Here is a 9,598-nt window from a genome sequence, read left to right as displayed (position 1 = left end):
CCTGCAAAATGCGGATATTGACATCATAGAGTGGTCATCAAGATCACCTGACCTCAATCCCATCTAGCATGTATGGGATGCTCTTGGAAGAAATCCTCGTGCCTTGAGACGTCAACCCCAGAATGTTCAAAAACTGGACGCCATATGTTTGTAAAGCAACGGCGTTGGGTACATAATGTGTTCACGGGTGGTAGTCAGTCAATAAGACAAAGTTGCCATGCTGTTGTAAATGCGAGATGAGAGCATTGCGGTACTGAACAAGCTCCAATACAGATGGCTAGTCCTTGTGAAATCCATAAGTGAGTTATCATGCTACTGTTGACAGTGGAGGGTGCACCAAGTGCACCTTAATGCCTACTATTGCTTCTGTGTATGCTCAATATATCAATAAACCAGATTTATGTACTAGCGACACACTTTGTTCTACATGTGAGTGAGTGAGTGAGTTTAGTTTTACGCCGCACTCAGCAATATTCCAGCTATATGGAGGTGGTCTGTAAATAATCGAGTCTGGACCAGACAATCCAGTGATCAACTGTTCTGCATGTGTATGTTTGGGACATAAAATAACACATGTGTCGTTTCTTTTTTTGTGTTCAGTATAATAACCATATTGCAGGAACATTGGCTATGATGTAATAAGGGTTTGGCTATGATGTAATAGAGGTTGGGTATTCACAGTAATTATAGTCATGTCTTGGGGAATTAATCCAGCATGTCATCAACACAAAGTTACAATTTCTGTCTCTTATGTCCTTTCCACATAAATGTAAAGTGAGTTTTATATTGGTTTGTAAATCAAAATAAAAAACTCATCAAGAAAAATGCACTGCGATGACTTACCTATGATTTATTAAGAATTCTTCCAAATGTAATAGCACATGAAGTATTAAGGGACTTTCAACTACAAGGCAAATGCTATAAGAGCTTTCTATTGGTTTAGAACACAAAATGGAATTCAACATGCCAAAGTATCCCTGTCTTAAATAGATTCTATACAAGTTTTTTTTTCAAAACTCAATGAACGTGACAATGCTGGAAAAATGTAAAATTCAATACTCACATTTGGATATTTTGCATAAATTTAGTCTTATAACTATTCACTAAACAGTTTTGAAAAAAACAAACATATGGGGGACATCATTTTACTCCATTCTTAGACTCACACACAGTCTAAACTTGGCGAAAAGTTTCACTTACACAGATCAAGACAACCAATACAGGGAATTTCTAAAATACCAAACAGGACTGATAATGTTTTTTACTTTTGAACTGTTTGAGTTACCAGGGGAATATTATGTTTATTTTGGAAACTTGGGACTCCAAAATAATTCTTTTTACAAATCCATCTTTAAAACGAAGGTTGACTGTACTATCTCATATTGTCTTACGTTTCCGATCGTCATATGTTTTCGATCCGCCATAACGGTTCCTGTTTATAGTGTGAGAATGCGAGAAAATCCATGAGCAGTCCAAATGTCAACAAGCTGATCCCAGCTATCGGTCTGACATCAGTATACTACTCAAGTTTCCATGAGTAAGCATCAATCAAAGACCCACAAAAGATTAATTTTAATTCAGGGATCATTAATGCTACTACTACGACTTTCTGTATCATATGCTACTCTACATGATGAATTGAATGGGAAATCTACATCCGTTGGTGTTTTGTTTCCAACGGGCATGTTCTACTATTACAACATTGCTAAAAATATACAGCCAACCAAAGGATCGAAAACATGTGACGTCACGTCCTGTAAGACTTTGAGATTGCATCGACTGTAATGGCAGGTTACCGTTATGACATGCAGAAGGTAGGCGGAATGATATTAACAAATAATATTTTTTTGTTAACAAAATAGTTTACCGTTATCCGATAGAAAGCCCAAAATGCCAGGTGTGACAATAAATTTTAACTCACTCACTCAAAATGCCAGGATAACAATGTTTGCTGAAGGAACTGATTGTTATATATGAATGTCATCCAGCTCCTTCAACAGTAGGAAGTCACGAAGGCCCTGTGGTATGGGCATCAAACTAAGGTCATGAAATAGTCGAATTCCATGATGGTGTCTGATCCAACGTCTGCATAGCTGTTTCAGTGTCATGGTTTGTTGAACCTTTTGTAGCCAAAAACTGAGGTCAGTGAGTAGATCAATAGGTAAGTCTGACGATGGCAAATTCTCTCGAAGGTGCAATGTATCAAAGCCCGAGACAATAAACATTTTGAGGACAGCAGTGTTGCCTTTTGTTATTGCCAGTTGAACTGGACAGCTATCTTCTGGAATACCTTTCTGGCACTGATAAGTATCTACCTGACTATTCGCTTTCAGGAGCAACTTCACAACTTCCAGACGCCAGTTGGATACTGCATACCACAGGGGAGTGTGAAATTCACTATCTAGCAAGTTTATATCAGCACCAGCTAACAGGAGGTCATTGATGCAGTCTGAATGCCCTTTGAATGACAGAATGTGCAAAGGCGTTTTTTTCACCGAGTCATTGGCAATATTTGGGTTACAGTTGGCTTGACAAAGCAACTTTACAACATGAGAGAAGCCTTCTGTTGATGCAAGTAGTAGAGGAGTGCAGTTGTTTATATCACACACATTGGGATTTGCACCAGCTGCCAACAGTATGTCCACACCTGTACCATTTTGGCTGGCATAATGAAGTGCTGTACGGCCACTCTTGTCTTGACAGTCGATGTTACATTTTTTTGCGATGAGATACTTCACAGCACTGAAGCGGCGTTCACGAGTAGCAACAATCAAAGGAGTTTGCCCTGCAGAATCTCTTGCATTTAGATGAGCTTTGTGATTAACAAGGTGTTCCATGCATTCTGTCATGTTGGTTTTGGCTGCTATATGCAAAGGATAACATCTAGATAATCCAATAACATTAGGGCTTGCACTTGATTCCAGCAAAAACTTGGTCATTTCAACTTGATTGGCAGCTACACTATGATGTAAGGGTTGGTTACCGCTTGCATCCTCCCACTCAACATCTGCACCTATCAAAATTAGGTAATACAGAGTCAGACCATAGGATTATTTGCAACATTTGATGAAATATTTCTAGAATATTATACTTTAATCGCATTCAAATAACTGGCAAAGAAGTTCAAAAGACACTGAAGTGTTTTCAAATTTCAACAGTACAAATATTGAAGTATTATCAAAAACGAAAATTATTATAATACTACCTCTAACACTTGACTGTCATATTTTCTGAAACTTGTTTCTGATCCACAGGTTAACTTGTGTTGTCTTAGGTACTAGTGGTCTTCCCAAGCATTATCTATTGGCGCTATCTCTTTTCTTCCTTGGGTACCAAAAGTTATGTAATCTGGGATTCCGAGAGAAGGATTAATGGGCCTTAACTCAAGTGGTAGAGGTAGTATTCTAAGAACTATTATCATTGTCTAACACTTGATTGCTTGGTAGGCCGCAGTACCCCTAACTATGTTAGGAAGACAACAATACAAACGACAAATATACAAACAGAAAAAAAGTAACTGTGCATAACATAAAACGCATAAAAAAAAAGGGTTTTGAAAATAACCCTCAATAAACATGTTACAAACCACATGCATTAAATTTGATGTCATGTATAGCGCGTAGCATTTGCACATTTGTACACGACGACCTTACTCAAACATAACTGCGCGTACGTAATGCCACGAATTACAGAAAATCAGCGTCTCCGCGCCGTAGATATGCTGGGGACTGGAATTGCGCATAATGATGTGGCCACACATTTTGGTGTCCATCGAAACACAATCTCATTTCAATGGAGATGTTTTCCACATGATGGGAACACAAGATATTTGCCTCGAACTGGTCGTCCACGTGTGACGTCACGTCAACAAGGCAACCACATTCCGCTGATCCATTTGAGGAATCGATTCCAGACTGTCGGTTTGACTGCTGGGACCATTCCTGGCTTACATCCAATCAGTTCCAGGACTATATGGAACCGACTGAGGGAGCACAACATCCAGCCCCCGATGGCCTGCAATACGTCTAATTTTGCTCCAATGTCACCGACTGCCGCGTGTTGCCTGGTGCAGACATATAGCTGTACTTGCATGAAAAGAAAAGATTGGGATGGTGTTTTGCTTACTGATGAGACAAGATTTCATCTGGACACCTCAGATGACAGGGCAAGGGTATACAGAAGGCGACGTGAACGGTATGCTGATGTGTGATAATGCCCATCCACATGTCCCTCGTGTTGTGACAGATTTCCTGAGAGAGCAGAACATTCGGGTACTTCCCTGGCCAGCAGTTTCTCCAGACCTGACCCCTATCGAGCACACAGTCTGGCTGGTAAGGCACATCGTCAGCTCAAGGCCCTTACCTCCTCCAAATGGGACTTCTCCCAGGAAAGGCTGCCTAGTCGAACCCAACAAGAACCTTCCAGAGAATATGTAGACTCCCCAACACTATAAGGGCTGTACTCCCGGTGGAGAACCTCCGCACTCTCCTAATCTGTGCCAAAATATCAGGAGGTACCAAACCAAGGGTACCGAGAACAGTGGGGAGCCTGACGACAGTGTACTTGGGATGCAAGCGAGACATTTCAAAGGCGAGGTCCACATATTTATCATGCTTTTCAAAAATCTTGCCAATCACGTTGCTGTCAAAAGGGTCAGAAAATTCAATGATATAAATAATTTCATTGCCTTTATCAAAAAGGACAAGATCGGGTTTGATGGCTGGAATTCTTCTGAGGCTGTATATGGGTCTATTCCACAGAAGTTTGAAAGCATCATTTTCCATGACGCCCTGGACATGTTCAAGGTGGTACCATGGATGGACCTCGGTGTCAAGGCCACAGGCACGGCGGCGACGGAAGTGGGAACCATTCTACACTCCTGAGGGTTGCTATTTGACAAAGAACTTGATTTTGTATGATTTGTTTTTCTGAAAATATGATGAACTGCATATAATTAGACTGGTTGTTGATATATTTTAGAGCTGTTAAAATAGCACATGCTTCTGTTGTGAAAATGGAGTCATCTGGTATTGTTCTGAATCCAATAACAGTGCCACTAGCACCTGCACCACAATTCTTGCATCCATATGTCAAGATAGATTTGTAACTAAGTATCATGAGTGTTTCTTAATGCTTTATATTCTTGTTGGTAAATAAGTTTGTTTGTTTTAGATTCTTTAGTTTTAGCCAATATTTTAAGTCTAATCTGGCTGCCATGGTGGAGAGGAGAAAAGCTGGGGTTATATTTACAATATATTGTTTAGCTACAGAAATAGTTACTCAAAGTGTGAAATGAATGATGTATTTTTATTGAAGAGTTCTTCATAAAGAAAATGAAAAACACAGTCATCTGTGGGACTGGATTTAGTAGAACAAAAAATAGAAATATCTTGTAAAGATAATGTGTGAATAGTTTTTGGGACGGTTCATCAGCCTCAACATTTAAACTATAATTACATAATTTTCAATGGAAAAAACACTCCAAGTTTTGAAGTAGATTAGCTTTTTCTTTGCAGGGTGAAAATGTCTCATCTCATAGCTCTTTTGAACTATTCTCACCACACATGATAATCTAGGAATGGGTAAGTGGATATTATAACAATAAAAGAGCTGAAGCCAAACTGACATCTGTTTTTGTGTCTCCTGCTTGCAGGTGACCATCCATCAACTGTTGTTTTCATTATATGTTGTCTTTGTCTGCAGTTGAACGTCAGACCACTAACTTCTTCAATCTTGATACCTTGAGCAGCCTCTGATTTCTCCAACTTCACCTGGACATACGCAGTCTATTTTTAGCTATTTTCTCCTCATAATATAACTGTCTAGTGTCTGATTTCCTTTGACACCTGTCAGATGCTACCAGTCTTCTGATTCACCTTTGGTCCTCTTTTTGAACTTCCTTTCTCACCACTCTTTTCAAGTGAGAAACATTTCTTATCTTGTTCTGGAAATGAATATTAAGTACAGAAGGGTATCAATGCTCTTCATAATAGTGAAATATATTTAATTACAATAATATACTGAACTGCAAAAGAATTGTGACTTTTCAAAACGAAATGCAAAATTTTGTTCTTACAAGGTGGTGTTTTTATTATGATTTTACCGTTTTGTTGACATGTTTTTCAATCCAAATTGACAGTTATTACCACTGTTATTCAGTGTGTATTCTGATGAAAAACTATGTCGAACAAATGTACCTAACAAGACAGACGTGGTAAAAGGTTCCGTATGACATTCATGAAAATGAAAATGCAGGTCGGGACAACCCTACAAATGAAAGCGAGTCCCAAACTCGCCTGAAATCATTCTTGTGTTGACACAATCATCATACCATGAGATGAGAGGAACCAAGCCTTGGGACGACTGCAAGTTGGCCAGGCTGCACGGAGGGTAACCAATCATTTTAATGTTAATGTAAGGACAATCTACCGACTGCAGGAGTGGTATCAGGCTATTAACAGCATCCAAGACCATCCATGCAGTGGACGACCTGCAGTAACATCATAATGTCAAGACCGACAGACTTAGCACAACCATCTGCAGGATCGCTTCACCAGAGCCACGGAAACAGCTCGCCAGACCACTGGGACTCACAAGAGACCCACTAATGCCGATTCAGTGCGTCAACATTTACACGAAAGAAACCTCTGCTGTCACAGACCATATCGTGGCCCTGTCCTCATTATAGCCAAACCGACTGCAATGGGCAACTCAGCATCAAAATTGACGTTATCAACAATGCAGAACTGCGCTTTTTTCTGATGAAAGCTGATATTGTGTTTCGACAACTGATGGCAGAGTGAGAGTATGGCGAAAGCATGGTGAACGGTTTTCCAATGCATATATATATATTGTTGAGAGAGACTTGTGGGGAGGCCCAAGCATCATGGTGTGGGGTGCAATCGGTCTGAATCAGAGACTTGGCCCCCTGGTGTTCCAGAGTCACGGTCCAGGACGAAGAAATGGCGTGACAGCTGCTTGCTATACTGACCAAGTACCACATTTTGAATGTCACAGAAATCACATCTACCAGCAAGACAACGCTCATGCCCACACTGCCAGAGCATCACTGGACTGCCTAAGACAACATAGCATCCAAACCCTACAATGACCTGCACTCAGTCCGTATATAAGTCCAATAGAACACCTTTGGGATGAGATTCAAAGAAGACTGAATGACCTCCAACCAAGGCCAACAACTGTGCCTGGACTCGACCAGGCATTTCGCAGAGTATGGGCCCAAGTGCTTATGGCCTTCATCAACCAGCTAATTCAATCCATGTACAGACAACGCAAAGCCGTCATCGATGCCCATGGAGGCCAACACGATACTGCCTCTGAGGTATCTTAGTGGTACCATTTTTGGTGAATTTGTTTGTGTGAACTCTAAATGTGATTCCCGAAAATGTGATAACCGTAACTGTCAAGTTTGAATGCAATCCTCTGTTTTGATTTTTAATTAGAGTGAATTAAAGTGTGTGGTTTAAGAAACCTCTATCGGTGTGTTTCTTTTGTGGCTCAGTATATTTCATATATTCCCTAAATAATGCAAGCTAACACATGTTTTGCAACATTGACTGAGCACATGGTGTTCAACCATATGCTACAGCCATCTAATACCCTTTACCATAAATTATATAAATACTATTCAGCATGAACTCTTTTGGAGGGAGATTCTCTTTTCAGCTTTCCTCCCATCTTTCAAATGAACATCATCTTTCCCAAGAACAGCCTTTTTCTGATTAGCAGCCCAGTGGCTGGACATTCACAAACCATACCTGGCTACACAAACTAAACAAGACACAGTCAAAGGAATACCAGAGGTAAACCTTTATCTTGAACAAGACTGCCTAAGACTTGACCTGACCAACTGACCAATTTTCAAAAGAAATCATGGTAGTTTTCAGTCTAAACTCTTATTCCAGCAGGGCTCAAATGCCCCAGGAAATTTGAGAGACTGCACACCTAGAGGTCGGGAATCTGAGGTATCCTCCCAAAACTTCTACATCCCAAAACTTCCACACCTTATAACATTTCTGGTTGACTGCCAACACTTTAGCATACTGATTACCTCAGTCTGTAATGGTTTAATCCATCAATCAGTAATGAATACAGAGAAGAGTCTGGCGTAGAAGAACACAGCTGTGAAAGGGCCGTTACGGTGGTGACATTCTATACCGTCATAGTGTCACAGCCGTAACATGCAGTCTTTACCTGTTTTTTACATGACAGGGACATCCATAAGTATATATTTGTTTTGCCTATTACATATTCTTTAAACATTCTGAAATATCAGACTGACAAATTTCATTAAATTATCTTTTAAAGTAAACATTTAAAACTGGCTATTATTAAAAATGTCACTACCATTATTGTGTCACTACCATAATAATTAATGCCAATGCCCATACCATAACAATATCATTTTCCTTATTTATTTCAAACTGACTTATGTGTTTATGCCTGGATTTGGTAGTGCAAGCATGTTTGGTAGTAGAGCTTCAAGTAAGCATCTATAATACAATTCCTATTCTCATTTTGAATTTTTTGGTACACATTACTTTGTATTTGCCAATCAGAATTGAAAGGAATTGTTTGGCTTGTTGGCCTCTTTTAGGCAATAAATATAAAATTCCAAAACTCATTAGCCATGTTATATTGTAAAATTACATATTTTGATTTACATTTACAATTAAATGTATGTTAAGCTTGCAAAATTTATGTTTTGTATATTCAGAATACTATTAAAGTAATCAACAACATTTCAAGGTAAAACAAGAAAACAAAATTTACAGTTTTTGCCTACATGAAAATTTGCATGAAGTTATATAATATACATTTCAGATTTATTAACTAACTGCTCTCTTCTCTACAAAATATCTACTCTGCTAAGTCAAGTGATGTACTATCTGTTGTTTCAGTTCAGTGCACTTCCTGGGCTATCCTATTATCTAAAAAGGGGTGATGAGCAGTTGTTGTTTTAACAATGTGTGGTAGTATTGGGATGTGGAAGTTTTGGGATATAACCGAATCTGACCATGTTTCAAAAGAGGGACATTGATGATTGTCTACATTTACCAAGATAGATCCTGTCGATCTTGTTAGGCCTGTGGGCTATGATTTTATGAACATCTATTTCCCTTTCCTTGGACCAAGAGTCAAGAGGGCAGACAACTCTCCCATCTTAATGAGATCTGGAAATCAATAACTTCTGATACTGGATTCTCATCAATGTGAGAATGGGTTATTGGCTTCAGCGTATGTCTCCACAATTGACAATTCACCCCATAGGAAACATATATACTGTAAGCCATTAAAAACGCAATTGGTATTTGTTGTCCTGAAACTTACAAAAGTTCTATTGAAGATTTTTTCCTGCGATACAGAGGATGTAGGGATAAAAGGCTGTTCTTCTGGCCCATTTCGAGTTCTAGTCCCGGAGCATTCCTCTCACATGAACTTTGATACTTAAAACTGAACCTTTGACATTTCTCGTAAACACAACCACATTCATGAAACACGTTGTGCACATGCATTACCTGCATCCAGGCCCTGTAAAAGCACAAGGAATTGTGGAACTCAATCACTTTCAGAAAAT

The 9,598-nt window shown here is 39.3% G+C and overlaps 1 protein-coding gene across 2 annotated transcripts in view; it reads right to left on the bottom strand.

The window, feature by feature from the left end:
- Positions 1 to 827: 827 nt before the first annotated feature.
- The window catches only part of LOC124285246 (serine/threonine-protein phosphatase 6 regulatory ankyrin repeat subunit C-like), a 58,389-nt gene continuing 49,618 nt past the window's right edge, over positions 828 to 9,598 (bottom strand). For both annotated transcript variants that reach the window (XM_046721446.1, XM_046721447.1), the window contains one exon: positions 828 to 3,013. In XM_046721446.1, the coding sequence (XP_046577402.1) occupies positions 1,968 to 3,013 (1,046 nt within the window). In that variant the 3' untranslated portion in view covers positions 828 to 1,967. The remainder of the gene's footprint in view (positions 3,014 to 9,598) is intronic.

This window comes from Haliotis rubra, unplaced genomic scaffold (assembly GCF_003918875.1).
Source record: "Haliotis rubra isolate DU_JTF1 unplaced genomic scaffold, ASM391887v1 Scf356, whole genome shotgun sequence".
NCBI lineage: Eukaryota > Metazoa > Mollusca > Gastropoda > Lepetellida > Haliotidae > Haliotis > Haliotis rubra.
This window is presented reverse-complemented; position numbering and strand designations above follow the sequence as displayed.